The 20,331-nt window shown below is 46.3% G+C and overlaps 6 protein-coding genes across 15 annotated transcripts in view; 3 read left to right on the forward strand and 3 right to left on the reverse strand.

Annotated features, from left to right (window-relative positions):
- LOC143373708 (disintegrin and metalloproteinase domain-containing protein 10) overlaps nt 1-5,540 on the reverse strand; it is a 29,338-nt gene extending 23,798 nt beyond the window's left edge. For 4 of the 8 annotated variants that reach the window (XR_013086512.1, XR_013086510.1, XR_013086511.1 and 1 more), the window contains exons 1-2: nt 4,493-4,841; nt 118-663 (exon numbers count right to left, since the gene is read on the reverse strand). Coding sequence is in view for 4 of the 8 variants with exons in the window: in XM_076821193.1 (XP_076677308.1) it covers nt 118-343 (226 nt within the window). In the remaining 4 variants the exon portion in view is untranslated. Of the gene's footprint in view, nt 1-117; nt 664-4,492; nt 4,845-5,295 lie in introns of those variants that run through there. The other 4 variants (XM_076821194.1, XM_076821195.1, XM_076821197.1 and 1 more) reach the window with 4 other exon arrangements.
- A 251-nt stretch (nt 5,541-5,791) lies between these two features.
- On the forward strand, nt 5,792-6,711 carry LOC143374118 (calmodulin-like protein 4). Its single transcript, XM_076822017.1, has 5 exons — nt 5,792-5,910; nt 5,980-6,010; nt 6,097-6,228; nt 6,295-6,477; nt 6,549-6,711. The coding sequence occupies exons 1-5, from the start codon at nt 5,908-5,910 to the stop codon at nt 6,647-6,649; spliced, it is 450 nt and encodes a 149-aa protein (XP_076678132.1). The 5' UTR covers nt 5,792-5,907; the 3' UTR covers nt 6,650-6,711.
- Nucleotides 6,711-16,298, reverse strand: LOC143374112 (neuronal acetylcholine receptor subunit alpha-7). Of its 2 annotated transcripts, XM_076822008.1 has the most exons (10): nt 15,933-16,298; nt 15,390-15,730; nt 12,252-12,388; nt 11,263-11,417; nt 10,900-11,083; nt 8,742-8,958; nt 8,026-8,160; nt 7,605-7,783; nt 7,405-7,534; nt 6,711-7,329 (listed from the first exon to the last, which is right to left on the reverse strand). In XM_076822008.1, exons 2-10 carry the CDS (start codon nt 15,445-15,447, stop codon nt 7,079-7,081), a joined length of 1,446 nt encoding a protein of 481 aa, XP_076678123.1. In that variant the 5' UTR covers nt 15,448-15,730; nt 15,933-16,298; the 3' UTR covers nt 6,711-7,078. The 2 variants fall into 2 exon arrangements, with proteins under 2 accessions (XP_076678123.1, XP_076678122.1); XM_076822007.1 differs by lacking the exons at nt 15,390-15,730; nt 15,933-16,298 and having other exon boundaries at nt 12,252-13,484.
- Nucleotides 16,172-16,790, forward strand: LOC143374117 (uncharacterized). The gene is made up of 2 exons (XM_076822016.1): nt 16,172-16,404; nt 16,476-16,790. Exons 1-2 carry the CDS (start codon nt 16,183-16,185, stop codon nt 16,788-16,790), a joined length of 537 nt encoding a protein of 178 aa, XP_076678131.1. The 5' UTR covers nt 16,172-16,182.
- Nucleotides 16,791-16,874: 84 nt separating this feature from the next.
- Nucleotides 16,875-17,505, forward strand: LOC143374119 (uncharacterized). The gene is made up of 2 exons (XM_076822018.1): nt 16,875-17,126; nt 17,196-17,505. Exons 1-2 carry the CDS (start codon nt 16,971-16,973, stop codon nt 17,415-17,417), a joined length of 378 nt encoding a protein of 125 aa, XP_076678133.1. The 5' UTR covers nt 16,875-16,970; the 3' UTR covers nt 17,418-17,505.
- Rpl4 (ribosomal protein L4) lies at nt 17,501-20,296 on the reverse strand. 2 transcript variants are annotated; one of them, XM_076822010.1, is made up of 8 exons: nt 20,138-20,296; nt 19,552-19,729; nt 19,202-19,447; nt 18,880-19,004; nt 18,547-18,645; nt 18,189-18,460; nt 17,839-17,998; nt 17,501-17,762 (listed from the first exon to the last, which is right to left on the reverse strand). In XM_076822010.1, exons 1-8 carry the CDS (start codon nt 20,138-20,140, stop codon nt 17,574-17,576), a joined length of 1,272 nt encoding a protein of 423 aa, XP_076678125.1. In that variant the 5' UTR covers nt 20,141-20,296; the 3' UTR covers nt 17,501-17,573. The 2 variants fall into 2 exon arrangements, with proteins under 2 accessions (XP_076678125.1, XP_076678124.1); XM_076822009.1 differs by having other exon boundaries at nt 17,839-17,994; nt 18,185-18,460.
- Nucleotides 20,297-20,331: the final 35 nt, after the last annotated feature.

Here is a 20,331-nt window from a genome sequence, read left to right on the forward strand (position 1 = left end):
GTGGAGCCTTGATACTAGCTCGTCGAAACGTGATAATGAATTGCTAAGTGATTCGGTCGCCCGCGAATACGGAGGATTCGGTCTTACCGAATTCGATTGGAACGGAGGATGACTCACCTCTGTGCGGTGGCATGGGATGAAGGGGCGAGGCATTGGTAATGGTGAAAAGGCAAGCGAGCACCAGGAGGAAAACCAAAGGAGTCCTGAACCGAGAGTGTCCCTTGGATCTCAAGGGGTACATCGCGGCCCTTCGGACCCCGCTTCGGACTCTCCTAGCCCTATCCTCCTCGTCCTCCTCCTCGTCTTCCCCTTCTTCGTCGATGGCCAGGGCCGTAGCAGGCATCGGCTCGACGTTCTCCGGCCCAGCAACAACTAATGGCGCTATCTGCCTTTCGTCGAGCAGCCGACCACCGCGCTTTGCGAGTCACCCACCAGACTCATCTCTCTTCCTCTCTCTTCCCCTTTCTATCTTCCTTCTTCTTCTCCTCCTCCTCCTCCTCCTCCTCCTCTTCCAGTGAACGTGGTTCCGCCACGTCCTCTTTCTCTTCTTTCTCCTTCGTAGGTCGCTCAACCTTTCGACCCTCCCCCGCTTTCGGTCACCTCGCTTTCAGCCTTTTTCCTGCCTCCTCCTACCTTCGATCCTCGACCGATCGATTCTGCCTCCTGAAAAAAAGAATGGTCGGGGACCCGGATTAATTTACGAATGGGTCTCGCAGCCGGCGAGGCTTGATCTTTTCGGCTGGACGCGCCGAGCCACGCCATCGGATTTCCCGGCCGCGATACAGACTGATAAAAGAAAAGCGGAGCCCGCGGAAATTTTTTCACCGGTAATAACAATGCGACGCAAAACGCTTCTGCATCCAGCACGACGAACCGCAGAACCGATTCTCGTTCTCCGGTTAGTCGCGGTAAAATTCCGCGCGCTCGAAGTATGGAAAAGCGATATTCAGGTTATACAGTCACGGGTCAACTGTCCACGTGCACAGTGCAACCAGTTCATTTCCGTTTTTTCTCTGCGTGCGGGATCGAATGACGCGCGACTGTACGACCAAAACGATCTGTTTCCAGCATGTTTCCCTCTATCCAGTGGCTTTCACCACCTCTGCTCCACCTTTCCATTCTGTCGGGGCCAGGAATCACTGGAAACGTCTAATCGCTCAACGTCCATCACCGGCGTGCACCGTAATTTCTGGGTTACGGAAAGCGGGTCGAAAAGCAGTAACAAGAAAGAAATGCAGTAGGAACGCGGTGGAACCAGATGACCGTGTAACTCGCAAGTTTGCTTTCCGTTTCCTCGGGAACCCGCGAATCGCTCATCGCTCGAGCTCGGCCTAGCGTGCGATCCGCTCGCGTAATAATATTTACAATAGATTCGCCTTTTGCTCGCGGACACGCGAGCTCCCCACTAGCCGCACGCGATTCGAGCTCGCAGCTTCGCGGAGGGGACAAACTGCTATAGTCGGCGCGAGAAGTTAAAAAGGTGTTCGCGGAGTCGCGAGAGAATTTCAGCTCGACGTCTCCACGTCGACAATTTGCAAAATTGTCGGGCGCGAGGCGGTGCTCGCTCGACGATCCACGAATGATAATCGTCCCACGTAGAACCGCGCGCGTGATACGGCTTTGTCCTCTTTCTCGTTCTCCTAGCGTTCCGCGATACACGCCTTCGCGAAAGAACAATGGAGCGACGAGTAGGATGCACGGCGAGAACACCCAACCGCGCGCTCCGCTCGTCTCCTCGCTTTCCTCTGCGATTCTACGCTCTGCCCGGCCAAATATTTAATACTCGCGCGCATTCGTATTCATCCAGCCGCGATAACGTATCAATTGGTCGCTATTAGCAGCAACGTCCGACTAGCCCGGCCCAATTGCACGAGCAATGAGGAACGAGCGCGACGAATATGGTAGCGAACGGGGAATAATGGTGTGCTTCTCGACTGATTGCACGCGTTGTATGCAATTCCCTTTTTCTCTCCCTCGCTGGAACGGTTAATTTTTCTGGAGCGGAATTAATCCCACCGAGGGACCGTTTTTCATTATTCGAAACACTCTACTACCTAGTCCCTGAATGAAATTTCCACTCCGGGCGGGGCCTGAATCAACACGCTGGATGTACGAGGGAAAACCGGATCGAAAAGCGATCGTTTCGTGCCGCTTCATCCACACCCGGGATTTCATGTCGGATTTTGAAAAAGGCAAAAATATTTCTAGAAAACGAATCGTTCATGGGTCAGTTGCAGCGAACAACTCGCTGTAGCCAGCATTTTGCAAGCCGTAACCGACGTCAATTAGGAAATACGCTGGCGAAAACCCGCGACTCTATCTCTTCCACATTTTCTACCTCTGTCGAGGGAAATTCCAATCGGTGCTCGAGTTCTGTCGAACGTGATCCGGCATGAAACAAGCCGAAACCGCAGAAAACGCGGAAAACTCGGTGCTGGCTGCCAGAGGAAAGTCGCCGGGGACTGTAGACTATAGAGGATCACGAGCACGAGTTGTGTTCGTCGGTACCGACGATCAGACAATTTTCCATCGAGCGCGCCTTGCTGAACCGTTACATCGTAACGCACCGGCGAAACACGTTTTGCGTAATGTCCTGAACGTTCGGCGGACATGGACGTGGACACCGCAAACTCGTAAAGCAATTACCAAGGAACATTCCGCGACACCGAGGTCACGAGCATCCTCCCCGACAACTTTTCACCGGCCACCGAATTCGGACGTTCGAGACGAGTTATGAACGCGCAAGGATTATTAATAACCAGGCTATGTACACTGTAATCAGCGTCGAGCATTGTCACGCGACAATCTAGCAAATTCAACTAAACTCAGCCGAAAAGTTGCGCAGGGTACATGTACCGAGGGCAAGTTGCAGTGGGCAAGAATTACCCGTTTACTCAACCCGTTGGTACACAAAACCAAGTCGAATTCGAGGCAAGTTGCAGTGTTCGGGACTTGTTCGGTTTTAGTTTGCGTATACTGAATAAGCCAAACTAAAACGAAGGTAAATTGTATATGCAAAGAATCATTAATTTGGCGTCTACAGGGATCGGTATTTCAAGTACCTAAGTTACAGTGTGCACGGATTATTAATTCCCATGGCATCGTGGTTAAATGGATTCGATAAATTAACCGAGCCGAACTAAGCCAATTCGTTACAGACTACCAATACAATTGTATCGGCTAGGTATTACAACGTTTTCATAAATGGATTCGAGGTTGCAGCTAGCAATTACCTTACGCGGCGAGTCGGTCAATTCCGCGGGAAAGTTCATCGTCTGATAACGTTAATGAGACTTAACGCTCCCCCTATTGCGTTTGCCAGTGGAGTTGCTTAAAACCGGTTCAACGACGAACAATACTTGGGAGGCTTTAACCGACTCTCCCAGTTATTTTTTAATATAAAACTTTCACGCAGATAAGCATCCTTATGCAACGATCGTTACGCGCGCGCCAACTCGATATCCGCCACTCACGTTTAACGCCCGCTTTTCCCGTTAAACGACAATTAAACTCTGGCTGCAACTTTTGCAATTTCCCGCATAGATAACCAGCGCCCGATCTCTTTCATTCCTCCCCCTTTCTCTCGCGTGCATTTCGCTTCGATTGCCCCTCAACGGCGTATCAACAAAAAAGAAACAGGTACGCGTAGGTATACCTCTGATACCATGTAATCGCATGCACGCGTTCCCTCCAAGGAGTCAGCATCCGGAAAGCATCACTTCCGTCAGTTGACTCGGTGGCGCTGGGGACGCCTTTTACGTGACATTTAAATCTCCCATCGCGCGCGTATACTCCGACGAGACGTAAACAACACGCCAGACTCATGTACGAAACAACCAAACAACGTTTGCTGCGGTTCGACGCGTGGTATCTGAATCTCAACGTGATCGAACGTTACACGCCAACGTATACCCAACAATAAGGGTGCATTTACACCGCCACGTACAGACTGACTTATGGCATTCCCTCCGTTTAACTAAACTGTTCACTTCTATTGCACGAGCAATGCACGCGTGCTCTCTTCCAAAGAAAAGCCCGACACAGCGTTGTCTATTCCTTTTCAAAGATTAAGCTGCACTAGCGTACAAGTTCCTTAACCATTGTTGCGAAAAACTTTTCCACGTGCTGTCCCATTAAAGCTAACCTCTGTTATTACGGTTTGAAGGATGTTTCGCGGCAGAACGTTGCAGCAGTGTAAACGTACCCTAAGGTGACTCGGCTCGGCGGTCGCTCGAGAAAGAGAGAGAGAAATCTGGCATCGTTCTCGAGCGACTTACCCATTCCCTTCGACAGGTACACGCGAGAAAAGGTACGCGACAGAGAGATGCAGGAGTAGACGTACACGACAAAAAAGAACCCACGTAACTTCGTGCTTGATCGCGAACGGAGACGAGGAGGGAAAAGGGAGGGAAAAAGGAGGGAAAAGGAGAGAGAGTTGCACACGAGAACATTGCGCGTGCTCGCTGGCTCTCGCATACTATCTGACACCTACCTATGCACAGCGACTCGAGTCCTGCCACGGGCTGGCGTCCTTTCCACCGGAATCCTCGTCCTTCCGACCGGTTCTCGGTCGATTACTCATTTATGCGGTCATTGTACTGCATCCTGTCGCACTACACCAACCGTGCACGGTATCACACACGCGTGTCACAGAGTGCTCTCTGTCTCGCGTGAACGGAAAGAATCATGGACAGAAGCGGGCAGAGCGAGAGAGGCAAATGAGAAGCACGCACCGCACGCTTTCCAACGAAACGAACAGGACCGCGTACCGCATCGCACTGACGGACCACTCGTGACTCGCGCGAGCGAAGACTCCGAGGACAACGACTTCCCCCACCGCGGTTGCATTCGACCCAGCTGTGCCGTGCCCCTCTCCCCGCGGACCGACGCTTTCTACGCTGGCACGCTGTATCACCAACCCTCTCTGCTATATACCTCCCCACCCTGGTACTTACTCTCTGTCCAACCCCCACCGCCGTGTAACTTGACCTTAGCTGTCGGTCGAAGGAAAGGTGCGTTCTTGAAACGGAAGAGCGATCGAATGTTCGAATCTTTTTAACAGTTAAGATTTAAAACTCTTTTGCTACTGCATTTCTCAATTGCTAATTTAAGTAAAAGGCATGGCTGCAATCATCTGTTATAGCGAAAGAGTTAATTATGAAACGAGGGATATTGCCAGGTGGGGATTCCGGGGCTCCTGGGCTCCTGGGAAAACCTTTGCAGCGGGCTTATTCGATTCTACATCATGTTATCCCAGTTATAATTGAATGACGTTTGCTCTGCAAACCAGGGTACCTTGATCATCTTTCCTTCCTGCTGCTGGTAGCCACGAAACTCGGGAGGACCATTTAGACTAGGCCAACTGCTCTGGCCCTCTTGAATTATTTTCCTTCCTCGCAGTATTGTCCTTCCAATAAAAGTTCCATTTAAGTACAGCGCCAGTCACAGTTGCACTGTTACATTGTTGTTTCTTTATGGCTTATTTCATTTACATACGTTACTCATGGCTAGAATTACTACATTCTCTTGTTTCTCAAAGAAAGAAGTAACCTACGAAGTATCGAACAGAAACGTTGAATCGAAGAAACTGAAACAAATTCAAATTTCAAGTTCGTACTCAGAACTGTTTTGAAAACTATCAGAATGCAGAGAAGAAAGATACTGCTCTCTTAACTTTACCGTAATGAAATACATGGAATCGGTAGAGGAATAGAAATTTAAATAAAAATCAATCGATCGCAGGTGGTAACCGCGGATTATTTCGATCAGTACAAGCTGCATTCGTTGGCGTCGCCTCTGTACAATGGAGATCAGGTTTGGTTAGGTCAAATAATGACGCATACCTACCTTTACCTAAGGTAGCGTTATTTGACACGTAAACGACAGGTAGAAAACGAAACTAAAATCATGGTAATTAAACTTCTAACGTTTCTGTGATGATTAATGTCACTTTAATATTTTGGTTATTCCGCATTTCAGGCTCGTTATTTCCGAGAAGAAGACATAGATGGTACGTTCGTTTATAATTTCAGATCGAGTGTACTCGATTAATGTTTATGTTCGCTCTACCTGCATGAGATTGATTTTGCATTACAGAGTTCAGGGAATGTTTCTACTTGTTTGCCAGGAATGGACAAATACGTACCCTCGATGAACTTACAATCATTATGCGATCGTTAGGCTTGAGTCCCACTATTGCAGAGTTAAACAAATATTTAAAAGATAAAGGTACAAGCCCGCTAAAATGAAGCACGCTAATGAAAAGTGTTGAAAACTGTGAGCTTTCGTTCTTAGGTGGAAAAATGTCATTTGCTGATTTCTTGGAGGTGATGCATCTACAAACTAGAGCGGAGGATCTTCCGAAGGAAGTAATAGATGCTTTTCAAGCTGCGGATAAATCTCGGAGTGGCACGATACCTGCTCGACACTTGGCTCATATGTTGCTTCATTGGGGCGAACAACTAAGCACCAAAGAAGGTAGGGTTCGCTGCTTTAGACAAAGGATATGCCTCGACCGTTAAGTCTACTAACTTATACCTGTATTCCAGTGGAACAAATCTTTCGAGAGGCTAATGTATCTCCAAACGGTCATGTCAAATACGAAGACTTTGTAAAAATAGCTTGTGCGCCGGTACCTGATTACTATTAAAGCATTCTTATGAAATTTTTGTACAAACTGAGATAAATGAAATAAATTTATAATACAAGAATATTATCATAAAACGGAAAAAATGTTTATTCTCAAACCAGTCGATTTCTGCTAAACGAATACCTTATTTCTAAGATACTTATAGTTAATCGATTCGATATATGTACTTCGAGTATCCCTTAGTATTCGTATATTTACAGAACGCTTTATGAATTACGTTAGAAGTACCATCCTCCTCGTTCACGATATAAAAAAGGAAAACTCGCCGAGGTCATTTCTAAAAGCAAACTGAAAACTCTCTCAATAAGAAACGCCTTACAAAATACAAAAGAGAAAGTGTTAATAGTCGAAAGAAAGTAGCTCGGACGTGTCCTTAATTGATCTGATTCCACCTGATTCTTCGCATTCCGATCGCCTTCAGCGTGAAACTCAGCCCTCTTTGGCGATGTTCGTGGTTGGTGGCGAGCCACAGAGGATAACAGTGGTACTGACGATCGTTGTCAGGAAAAAAACGCACAGAAGTGCTCGATCGCTGACCAAGGCGACCTGTTTCCAATCTAATTCCATTCTTTCTCGACGGTCCTGCTCGGCGAGCCGTCTCTCGTTCCTTTCGATCGTCGCGTGCACTCTTCCCAGGACGCGCGACCATTGTGTCTCAAGGCCACCCTCTTTTCCGAGATCTACGGCAGAATTTTTTTCTAATTTATAGCGAACCGAACGTATCGACGGTTCAACGATTCACGCCGAAGACTCACCTAAGCTAGGACTGCTGCTATTACTTTCATCCCTTTTAGCCACAAACTTCGGCGATGATTGCGACTGCACCAGCTCCGGCTTACAGTGCAACGGGCAATTGTTCCTTCTTCTTGGAGGCTCAACCGGTTCCTAATACAGATTCAAACTGTTGGCAAACATACCGAAGAAAAGAACAGCCTCGCGAGGTGGCAGACTTTACCGATCTCTTCTCTTCTTGAAAGTTGAGAAAAACTACCCTGGCCAGCTTGTCCAGGACCAATGATCGAACGATACCCGGCACCCTGGATCCCCGAACCCCCCGATGGTGAAGATTTAACGTGACCACCGCCAATCCTGAAGCGAACGACACCAGGCATATACTAACCCCGTAGTAAAGACCTGCAAATGACCATTATTCATTCTGTAAGCGTTCCAGCCGGAAACATCTGGGTGTCTTGTGCCATTATCGAAAACGAGGGGAAAGAAAGAGACCTTTGTACAGTGGCAAGCGGAATTTTATTTCCCGGTGGAGACAGATAACGATGTCAGGTCTCTTTTATCCTATTTTTCGTTTCACCGGTAGTTGTACGAGGTGCGCCCGCAGCCGCTCAAAACAATTACCGTCGACTGAAAGTACTCACTGATCAGCGGTGTTTTCTCCGTGGGCGGCAGTGTCTCGCGAATGGTCATTAGGAAGACCGTCATCGACAGAAGCGCCGAAATCCCGAGGGTGACTTTCTCCCCCGACTCCGACGGCACGTAGAATACCAGCAGAGCTGAATAAACGGGGAACACCGGCTGTATAAAAGTTCCTCACCGTGCCATTCTCGTCATGGAATATCGAACAGGAGGCATTCTTGGGCCGCGCGAAACTTCGGAGCATGATAAAGGAAGAAATAAAAAGAGGCAACGAAAAGTTTCGCATAAATTTCTCCCTTCGAGCGGATAACCCGACCCCCTTTCGTTAAGCAGATTTAATCATACACCTATATTCCTGGAGAAGACTCAAATTCCCACCCTTGCGAGAAAATCTTTTGAAATAAAAAAAATCCCAAGTTCGAGGACGGCGCTTCTTTACAGGGACATTACGATTCAAGCATTTTAATGAAATTTTCTCGTCAATCTCGATAAGAGCACTCGACTTTCTTACGGTAAGAAATTTCACATCCCACGGGTGGCCCGCGAAAACCTTGCAATATAGAATTGCAAATTTTATGGAAATATTGTCCATTTATTATCACGGTATCTAAGCTTATTAGCGAAGTTTTTGTCAAGGAGAGGACAGGAATCCGAGACGGTGGCTCCGAATAACTTCGAAGCAAGGGAAGAACCGAAGTTGCGGACAGTAGAGACTCACCGACACCGTTGATGAGGATGCAAGGAAGGATCAAATTAAAGACATAGAACATCGGACGACGACGCAGCCGGATCTCGTAGGTGATGTCCGGATATGGTTCCGGACAGCACGAGTAGAACTGGACGTTCCTCCTGGCAGAGAAATCAACCAGGTCGAATTCGCCGTTCGCTTGATAATTGCTCACGTCCCCTTGCTCGCTCTGCCTCTCCAATTCAAGCTGCGTAAGACATGTTGCAGGTAGGTCTCGCTCGTATAAAAAGAGCGTATATATTTCTACTTTGTACACCGAACTCCGTCAACCCAAGGGAGAAGAATTAGCGTCCTAGCAGCTGGATTAAAAGTGTTAACGCGTCGTATCGAGTTAAACCCGCCGCAGCAAATGGGACTTGATTACATGTCAACGTGTTTCCCTCTATCGTTGGGACATACCAGCGGACAGGTGTCGGGCAGCTAAAACCTGCGAACTAGAAAACCGTGTTTCATGCAATGGGACCGAGGAAATTGGAAATTTTTACCACTTCCACCGGGCCGACAATTTGCCAAGGAAGTTTCGCGAGTGCAAACTCCGCAGAGTAAATGAATCTAGCGCTGAAGATCCTGTAAAAGGTGTGACGGATTAAGTAGATAACGAGGTGGTAGGAAAAGATACATTTTTCCAGGCGCACAAGAGCTGGGCCTAAGCTGGGATCGTATTTCCAGCGTTTTAAGCGACAAAAACGTAGCGGCACGCAAAATGTATTCAACGACGGCGAATAGGAAATGGGAAAACTCTGTGAAAGGGTGCGGAGAAACGGCTCGAATTGAACTCTTCTCGCATGCGGGATTAAGCTCTTCGATTTGCCCGAGCCTTTTTCGCGACTCGCGGGGCTAGTAGTTTCGATTCGCCGATGTTAAGCGTCCTTAGACTTGGGAAAGCTCGACCTCTTTCCCAGGACAGTGGACCGCTGTGTCCCTGTTTCTCCGTTTAAACTTTTTCAAATTAATCGCTATGCGCATATCTCGTCCGTCTCATATTAACGTGTTCCCAGACGATACCGCGCGTGCATCCAAGTTTTCTGACCTGGGAAGCGAGATGCACGGGACTCGGTTAATAAAATAACTTTTCCCACGAAGAATCCCTATTCCCTTAATCAATAGAGTCGATCGGGCCTCCGACCGTTCCGCTTCTTTTTTATATTCCGGATTCAACGACTATCTACGCGCGCGAGTGATCGGAGCCCTGCCCATTGAAAGTGAACTTTTAATTCAAGGGATCCCGAGGAAGCCGCAAAACATCCAGATTTTTAAGAAGGAAGTACAATAACGAGGAGAACTTCATCAGGTCGGATGGCAAATTTAATCCGAGCTTGTCCTTTGAGAATAGAGGGAGGTGCATCTCTGGATTTGTACGATGGTCGGGACAGAATTTTTCCAGACAGGCTTGCACATACATAGTTGACCTAGGAAATTAAGTTTCAAGGTTTCGGTCAAACTGTCGCTGCCAAACGCTTGATATTTTTATTGTCCGCCGGATGGTCCACTGCCCGATATATCGCTCTCTAGTTTTGCATATCGTCCCGAGGGAGGAACTGCGTGAAATTGAGGACAGCGGAGCCGAGGATCTGCCCGATGCAGGTCGCACATGCTGTCGGATTAAATCGCGAAGCCGACGTTCGTTTCGACCTAACCGTTGTTCGTTAAATGGCCGATTAAAAACTTTCATGGATAAATTTACATGGGGAATTATTTTAAGATCGGTCGGTAGAACTTGCGCGGCTCGCTGAGGTTCGGGGCAGTAACGAATTCGCAAGCTCGCCCGTGACTATCCTCCACTGCTAAAGAATTCAAATAAGAATGGTTGCGGATAGTCGTATAATTTCAGAATCGACGGTCATTTGAATAGACTATCTGGCCGGTGGAATATCCCGGGAGTGAGCAGGTATTGGAAGGATGCGGGTGGTAGCACGCGCGCTGATTTCGACCAAGTTAATCGCGCGGAAAACTGCATGTCGCCTGCCGTCGTCCGGCCGAATTTCCAGCATCGATGGAATTCCACATCGCCTTCTCTCCAATATTTCCCTTTTTTATTTCGCTTCTAGTACGCGCAATCGTTTCGCGTATTTTCGCATTCGAAGTCGACGAAAGAGCGTTATGCGACACTGTGTCTTTAGTATCTTACTTGGTATCCGTCGTACGTCCAAGAGGCCCACTTTAAGACGCATCGTTGCTCGTCAAATGGGAAGAACTCCACGTCGATGTCGCAGCTGCTTCGAAAAATTCCGTGACTCAACCACACCACCTCCCCCGTGTGACTGACGATCACGTTTGTATTGATGACTGCCGAACTGTACTGTGGATCTGCGCTATAAACAAAACAGAAGATTTTGGGTAATATCGGGGAGAAGAAATCAACCCGAGACTGTCGCGGCCGATCAATATTCATACAAGGAGCGAAACATCCTTTTCATCTTCTTCATACTCTAAAAGTTAGCCACAGTTTCGACTTTTTGTTTCTAAAATAAAATGAAAAATCCTCGCTTACTTGTTGTACAGAATGGTGTCCGGCCTCCACACGCGGTTGTAGGGAACGCGGATCACTCGGATTCCAGCGAACTCCGAGGCATTCCATTTCAGATGATGGTCCGTCCAGACCTGCGTGACCCAACAGTTAGTCGTCAGTATCTGGTTCTTCTCGTCCTGCAATCAAAATCAAAATCAACCACCGTTTTAAGCCGAAGCCACTTTGCGCGTTAATTTTCATTCGAGAGCAAAGTAGTTGTCTCAAAGGAGCAGTACAGAGCCGCGTCCTGATAAAGAAGCGAGTTCATTATCGAGCATCCTGGAAAAACGAAGAGAAGGTAGCTGTTAGTTGGCTGCTATGAAAATACGTCGGATGAAAGATGATTCTCGTTAGGAATACACGAGATAAATCTTTGAAAGTTTCCCATCGGGCTTACACGCTCTACTGGCAATTTGTCTTACGTACTTCCGGTTAGCCGCGTGGTGCACTCCTCCCGAGAGGATTTCGCTTCGTTCGAGTTACGACCCGTCAACGTGACAGTCATCGCATTACCGAAAAGAAATGTATCGCAACGAATATAAATCGATGCCTTCCGCGTTAAATACTGCCATATCGCGGCATGCCGATATTTCCTGCCCGAGTGGAAGTAAATACAGGTACAAGCAGGCTTGACCTGGATTTCAAGCTTCTCCAACTCATAGAAAGAACGTAACGAGATTCGTACGAGCTGGTAGTAGTTGACTGTTTTGTACGCCTCCGTACGATTTTCAGATTATTTCAATTTTCCCGTGGCCTCGCGATATTTTCCTACCGTCAAAGACGCGCGCGTTCGCTCCCGTTAATGCTCCTTTCTAAAGAGACTTAAATCTCAGCAAGTTTTATTTCTGGAGCGATGCGAAACGCTTTGGAAGCACACCATTCGTCATTCGGTCAAAGAGCGTTTCAATTCTGTTGCAGAGTTCCGGGAAAGGAAATTGTCGAAATTCAAAATCTGGCTACCCGCTACTCACCACGTCGATTATGTGATGGAGGGAGAGCCCAAAGACGACAGCCAGGGGCTGAGAAGAATTTTTGGCTGGTCGCACACCGGCGTCATATCCATCGAGGAGATACTTCGTCAGTCTGTATTCGTGTTCATCTCCCAGACCTAAAACACAAGTCTGAACGCTGCATTTCTTTCTTTCCCTCCACCCCTTTCTAATTTCCGATCTGATTCCTTTCGTTACATCAAGGGTATCCATTATAGTGTTTCCGATCTGTACACGGAAGCGTTCAGCCCATTCAACTGGCCATTGTGTCTCGAAACGCGGAGAAGCCTTTTCCTAGTTCAGCCACTCTTCCTTCCATTCCATCTTTTCTCAAAGCTCGCCAGGCGTTGCCTTCAAACTCCAATTAGATAAAGGATCTTTTCGGTGAGAGACAATACTACCGGCCGAGAGAATGGCCCCGACCGTGGACGCGTTTGTCTAATGAAAACGTGAAAGGTTCACGGAAAATTACAGGAAACCTTTGGTCCCCCAAAACCATCTAATCAAAAGTTCCTAAATTTCCAAAAGAGAAACTTTCCAAATTAGATTTGTCTTTTGGATCTAGAAGATTGCAAATTTAAAAAAGCCTCAGTTCCGAACGAGATCCCTTAGACTCTTATAGTGTTCAGTGTTTGAAGTGTAAGGTCCCACAAGTCTCACGGTTCAAAGAATTTTCTCTCCAACCCTTTTAATTCCGATCGTTAAATTTACGTCATCGTTGCGGTACAGCGGCTCAATTCCATATGTGTCAGCGTTTTACATTGCTGGATCGTTTAAGAAACCGCCTTTGAATTTTTTCAAAGCTCCTAATAATACACAAGTATCTGGAGAAGAAAGAATTAGTCTGTAGCAACCTAGTACTTTACCTTCGGTAAAAAATGCTTGTCAGAAAGAAGGGTAATCGTGCGAGTACTTTTATCGCTCCGAAACACTCGATCGACGCTTAAAGTCGACGTTTAAAGGAAAAAGAGGGAAAACCGTGGAAAGCCGTTTTCCTTTCCCGCAGAAATTCTATTTGGCGTAACTTTGTTTTCTAGTGGCGAGCCGTAAATTCGCGCTTTCAGAACAATCGCAGCGCTTTTTCATGCGCGCAAAATTCGAGTTGCAGCGTGTCGCTCGCAATTTTTTCCCCGTCGTACTTGCGCGACGGAGCTAACGAGTGAAACATTCGCCGAGATTTCGCCGTGTGGATTGAAGCAGAAGAAAATAACTCATTTCCACCGTGTTCTTCAAAAAGGACACCGCTAATAGAAGGTTTTGCGACGAGGCTGCAAGCTGGAGACTAGAACGTGAAAACACGCGAGCCTGGAGCGGCGTTGGAGTGTTGCTCCATCCAGAATACAGTGAGAGAAAGCTCGGAATCGGCCATCGATGCGATCGATGCTGGAAAACGCGGAAAATGCACTTGACGCTGTTCATTCTTGCGGAACAAGCTCGCAGAAACGCAACCGGTCTCTCTATTTCATCCGCTCGTCGAGAGCACTTTAAACGAAACCGCGAGAGAAATAGAGCGACGACTAATAAAGGATTTGTCAGAGACGATTAATCGTTTGCAATTAAGTTTAGTTGAATATTACCCTTTGGAAATTCCTCTTCTGGGCGCCCTGATATTCGCGCTTTGAATATGTTGCGTGGTATATTACTTCTCTGTTTAATGGATAATTCTCCATCGTGGCGGGCGTAAACAAACATATCGATCTGCAAGCTCAACGCACCGGCGGACTTGACGAATTTCTGGGGGCGAGTATGCAAATCTTGACGATGTTCCGATCGCGAATTAACAGCGCGGGGGTGAAACGGCTCTTCGCCGCGACATTTGCAAACGTTTACACGGAAGGCCAATGCAAACGTTCGATAACGAAGTTCGCTTACTGTTGCTAAGGATCTAAAGACTATCAGCTAACTCCGCTAAGCCCGCAATAAACTTCACGCATCCATGCAAACTCTGAAATGTTTCTACAACTATCGCCGTTTATTCGCTTTCAGCTTGTGAGAATATGTATGCAAATTACATATTCGTCCCCTATTACATCCCTGTGCGGCAATTTCATCAGCTTTCCGTACAATGACGGTTTCGTAACACGCTGATAGTTGCTCCGTACAGTGCTTAACTTTCTCCCTTTGATGTATTTTATTTTAGGTTGATACTTTAGCCAGGTATTAGAGAATCAAAGATAAATGATGTTTGCTATGCGTTGGCGAAGAGCTGATCTCGACCGCCTACGACTACAGAAGCCGACCACGAAACAGGGATGCTGTTAAATTGGAGCGGCAGGAAAAGCGCGATCGAAGGACACGGATGTCGTAATAAAATCGAACCCGCAGCAGTCGCGATGAACTTTTTGGTCGGCCAAGCACGGGCGGGAAAATTTTTTGAAGGAAGAAACTCATTTACAACTCAATCAGCGTTCATGAAATTCCCCGGCGAGGAAATCCTGCCGAGCTAGCAATCCGGTTACCGTGCAGACAGAAGAAATTGCCCTTAATCATCGAGAGACCGGCCTCCTTGGACGTTTTCATTCGATCTCGAATATCAGATAGATTAACTTCCACGGCGAACTAGAAATTAAACAGGAATACTTTATCTCGCGAAGAATTTCGTGCACTATCGAGAGAAACTGTAGACTATTCGTTGTGATAATAAAAATTAATTGAGTGAAAGATCGCGTTTTGTGGACCCATGGGAGAAAAGTAACTTATGATCCCACTGAGCAAGATTGTACAGCTATTTTACGAGTAGAGTTCGTGTTATCAGAAGCAGAGGAGATATTGCAACGGAATTAAAGCAAACGGTGGGTTCTCTTGAAAATTCAATCGTTTAAGCTCCCTTTGATCACCAACGGATGCGGTTGAACGAATATTTGTGCGGTGAATCGTAATTGAATAAATGATTGAAGAAGATAAGGATGCAATTCACAGGCTTGGTAAATTGGAAACCGCCACGTAACTCGTCACAGAAACAGCCCTTAATCGTCGCATTTCATTCTTAATAACGCCGGATCAGAATAAATAAACTAGCTAGGAAACAGATACGGTTTATCGATAGCCCTCGTTTCGATTAAAATTCAATGTAAAGTTTAAACAAAGCACGGTTTTATGCAAACTGGGGAGAGGACTCACCGTTTCCGAAAATGATGGCCAAAACTCCGTAATGAAAGAACAGGACCAAAGGCGACATGGAATTGATGGACCACTTAAACGCGAGACCGCCTGTCCTCGACTGATGTCCGATGCTTTTCAACCACCGTGCAATTTCGACCCTGAATCCCGCGCTACCCCTACCAACGCGTCCATTCCCAAGGAAATTCGCGCAGGCGTTTCAAACAATACAGACGCGAATGTTAAACAAACTGCCAGTTGTACAGCTGGTCTCTTCCAAACGTGCACGTTGTTGATTTCACTCTCAACTGGCACTACTCTCTCCGATTGTATCTTCGATTCAATCACCGGACTGCAATTAACTGCAATAATGAAATCAGAGGGGTTCCGTTACTCGAAACACAGCTGTGCCTAACTCGCGATCAGTTGTAATAGGACAAATTCTTGCTTTCTTCCAGGGCTATTGATCCGCCACCACTGATAACAGTTAAGAAATCCTTGTATTCGTGACAACAAATAAAAGTAGACTATTTAGAAGCATTATTAGACAAATATTATATGCACCTTGTAGTTTTAATTGACCGCGTTCCCGTGGCGTTTTGTTTCCTATCGATTTTCATTTGTCACACCGGCAGATTTTCCAAATTGACAAGTGATCCGTTTACCTCTCGATAAGAATTTCACCGTTGCAACTCTTGCGAGGAAAATTTGTCGTCGTATTCTTTAGTCGATGCTTTCGATCCGGATAAATTTCTTTCGCGATTAAGCGCGTCTCCGGTGCGATGACATGGATTACCTTCGAATCGCCTGAAAAATGGACAGAAAAAGGAGTCAATGTTTAAAGTGCGACGGGGACGTGGTTGTGGACACTGGCCATTGCCCGAAATGCGCGACTTCTCTCAAGTTCCTGAAGAGGTCGAGCCCGCTCGTGGGCTACGACAAACCGGAGCCCGTGACGATCCCTGTGAAACCATTGGAGACCAGCTACGTAATACAAATCATCTCTATCGGAGTTCGATCCGACAGTGTATACGAGGTTCATCGTCGCTCATGACTATTCTCTACCCAGCAATCGGTTACATTATTATTATCGTCTTTCTATTGCAGGCACGCATGTTGCTGGCGCCAGAAGTGGATATGTCGTCGATTAAAATAACCGTCAAAGGGAAGAATCTTCGCGTGCACGTGTGCAAGCCACCGAACGATCAGTTCGCTAATCAATTGCCAGAAGTACCCGAGAAATCTCTGCTCGGAGACTTGATCAAGAGAATGATGAAACATTGCGAAAATCTACTCATACCGAATGACATCGACGGCGAGAAAGTCCGCGCAGTTGTTGATAACAAGCACAGAATGCTCGTGCTCACGGCTCCCACGATGAAGCCCAGCAAAACGCGGAAGAAATATCTCGAGAAAAGCTGAGAGATACTTTACGTATGTACTCTCGTTCCCGATATCCCACGAAGCTATCGATATTTGGCGCACGCAACTCGATAGAACAAAAGATGATCTCACGTTGTCAAGCTCGTTCTTCTTCTTTGGTTAACGCCTAAAAATGATTCGTAACAGATTTGTGTAATTTATAAATTCAGACTGCCCACCATGGACACACTACCGTATCACTGTCGAGAGAACGCAATCACGCTAAAGCAAAACGAGTACATGAATTTCGAAATGGTGTCGAACGGAGTTAAATCGGGTTTGAAGTTCGACAAAGTCCCGAACTTCTACATCATCGACAATAAAGAATATTATGCTGTACGTTCGCTCGATTATTCTGTTGGATTTCGGAGAGTGGATAATGAGAGCAATATTGCGTGTTTGCAGGCGGAAGTGAAGATCGAAGGACTGAAAGTAGGGACGGCAACTCTGGCTGTAGAAAACATGTTGAACATAAAGCTGCACAGTTCCGACGACTTGCTGTACGTCAGAAACTTAAACTTCCTGATTCCTGCTGACGCGAACGCGAGGAAAGTGTCGGTCGAGATCTTCAATGACACGATATTCATGAGAGCCCCGCTTAAAAAGAAACATATGCAAAACGCTTGATGTACGGTTATCGATAGATCGAAGTTTGTACGCGAAGAAATTCCATGTTGAAGGTGCTACAGATCAATTACAACTCCGCTCTCTTATAGTTGTCTTCCCACATTTTATTCAAAACAAATGAAGTCCCTGGGTCAACAACGAATTGTTGGAAATTTTTTACTTCTTGGCAGGTGTGGTTTTCTTGGTTGTCTTCGTCACTTTCGCCGGTTTAGCCGCGGGAGCAGTTGCCTTTTTCGCGGTTCCAAGCTTCTTCGACTTCACTGCCTTTACAGCTAGAATCTGTTTCCTGCGTCTCTCCTGCAGCAACTTGGATTTTACAGCCGGGGCACCCTTCGATAACTTGATCTGCGAGCGAGAAGTATTTAGTTAGATCGTTGATACGTGAGACAAAGTATCATAAGGAATTGGAAAGTGAACTTACTCCGCGCTTTTCGGCTAAAGCAAGATCCCTCTCTTGTTGCCGTTTCTTTGCTGTCAAAATTGCTGCGCGTTTAAGAACAGCGGCGTACGGGTTCAGACGCAACATCGCGCGAGTATTGGTCAATGGGTTCAATTTCTTCACACTGCGGACTACTCTCTTCCTGCAATTGCAAAAGTTTCTCTTCAGTACGTACATACGGGACCAAAGAACAGCAATGAATTCTTAAGAATACCGTCAGTTATGGTTAAGGGTTATTATCACTGTCAATCAGTAACACGGACCAAAGAATATCATCATGATTGAAGTATATAATAATACTTAAAGTATAGAGAACATATAAGTTAACGTGCCTTGGTGCTCTCAGAACTTTGCGGATCTCATCAGATTTTAAGAGTCTCGACAAATCTGTGTTGGCCATTTTGGGGAATGGCAAGTTGTAACCAGCTTTAAGTTGGGATTCCTTGCGCCAGGTTCCATAAAGAGCATCCAGCTTCTCAAAAGCGGATTTCGTCCAAATTACAAATCGCCCGACATGGCCGCCAGGCGCCAACTTCAGAAGATTCATTTTGTTTATGTTCATAAGATCAACGCCGGGAATGTTGCGGAACGCTTTACGAATGCCCTAAAGAGAACACGACAAAAATGAACAATCACTTTCCAGAAGTGGGAAAACGAACGATATTAATTATTTCTCAGTCGTCTGCGTACCTGGTCTTGACCATAGACGATTAGGGGTCCTCGACGTTGAATGCGTCTACGATTACGCATTTTACCCTTACCAGCACGGAAACGTTGGGATTTGTATACCTGCAAAGAAAACAATTTTAGCACATTCTCGTACAGTACGCAAATCCTTTTTATCGGATTCGACTGTTTGGTAATCATTACCCCCTTCTAGCAAATAAATTAGCTAGTCAAGAACGCCTGACAACCATATTTATCTAGCACTTGATAGGAGCATCTTAATTGAGATTATTGCAAAAAAGATGCGGACATTCTACGGTGCACAAATAATTTAATCGCAGTCAGATGACCATTTACCTTTTGAATATCATTCCAGGCCTTCATACGTCTCAAGAAGATAACAGCTTGCTTAGTTTTGTTGTATTCTTGAATCTTGTCCGATACTACCAGGGGGAATTCTGGGACTTCCTGAATCATGTGACCTGCGCATGAAAGAAACACGTAACTACCGACCTATGTAAAGCAAAGTACAATTAAACTAATAATTCGAATATTCAGTATAACACCATTGATATAATCAGGGTAAATCAGCAACACAGACCAAAGCTATTCATCATCAAAGTAACCCATTGACTCCACGATACAAGAGAATTAGTTTACTCTAGAACAAATCACTTACCCTTAGATTGTACAAGGGCTGGAACACCAGAAGCCGCGATGGCCGAGACCAGAGCGTATCGTTTCTGGTTAACATTGATCTTGCGGTGCCAACGCCGCCAGGGCTTTGTCGGCGCGAACATGCGCCCACCTCTGCACATGTTACCGAATGCACCCTGACCAGAGCGATGAGTACCACCTCCGCGTACACGAGGGATACGTGCCACGGCACGCCCAGTTCCCCATGACTCGGCGGAAGTTTGGTGACCTAACAAAAGAAACCTGTATCTAATAATTCCACCAATAGTCTCTCAACGAATCAAAGAAAGAGTTAGAACCCTTCGTTAAAACATCCTCGGTCAGAATACTCACCAGCTTCCTTGGACACACAGTACGGCTGTCTACTGTTCTTGGAAACTTGCTGATGAACGAAGTTTACAACATCTGGCCGAATCGGTGCTTTGAACACAGCCGGCAAAGAAATCGTATCTCCTGATGATTCATTTTTATCGGAGTAGACCGTAACAAGCGGTCGCGCCGTTGATAACGACTATAATAAGAAAGAGATCATGAAATATACGCGTACTTAATCGTAAAGAAAAGCAATGTTGTGGTCTGGTTCGATGGCGACATAGATTGACACGGCACATGGCGGACTGGAAAATGGGAATCTTCTTACCCAACGCGAACAGTTCTTTGCACTCGAAAACTTGGTTATATTTAACAGAAGAAGGAAAAAAGAAGTGCAACAGCCCGCATGAAACTCTCGAACGTATTCTAGGATCGAACTACTAGTACAGCACGTAAACGAAAAGTCTAACACGTGGTGAACGATGCGGCAGACATTGGAATTCTAAGTTTACTGTGAAATTCATGGGAAGTAAGAGATTCTTAAACGAAGAAACAGTGCGAAAAGATAAAACGCGATGAACTTTGAATAGAATGCAAAGTTTCTTACCATCTCGCGTTCTTTTTACAACTTTTCACGCATCAAATATAAACTAACCAGGCAGCCCACACGCCTTACCTGGTCACAAAGGAAGAAGGACGTAAGCGGAAGTTGCACAGCTACACTCGCGCATGCTCAGCTCGAATCTCTTCAAACGTCCATTTCACAGTCGTGCAAAGTGAAATTTATTATGAAATATTTAT

This window comes from Andrena cerasifolii, chromosome 10 (genome assembly GCF_050908995.1).
Source record: "Andrena cerasifolii isolate SP2316 chromosome 10, iyAndCera1_principal, whole genome shotgun sequence".
NCBI classification, from domain to species: Eukaryota; Metazoa; Arthropoda; class Insecta; order Hymenoptera; family Andrenidae; genus Andrena; species Andrena cerasifolii.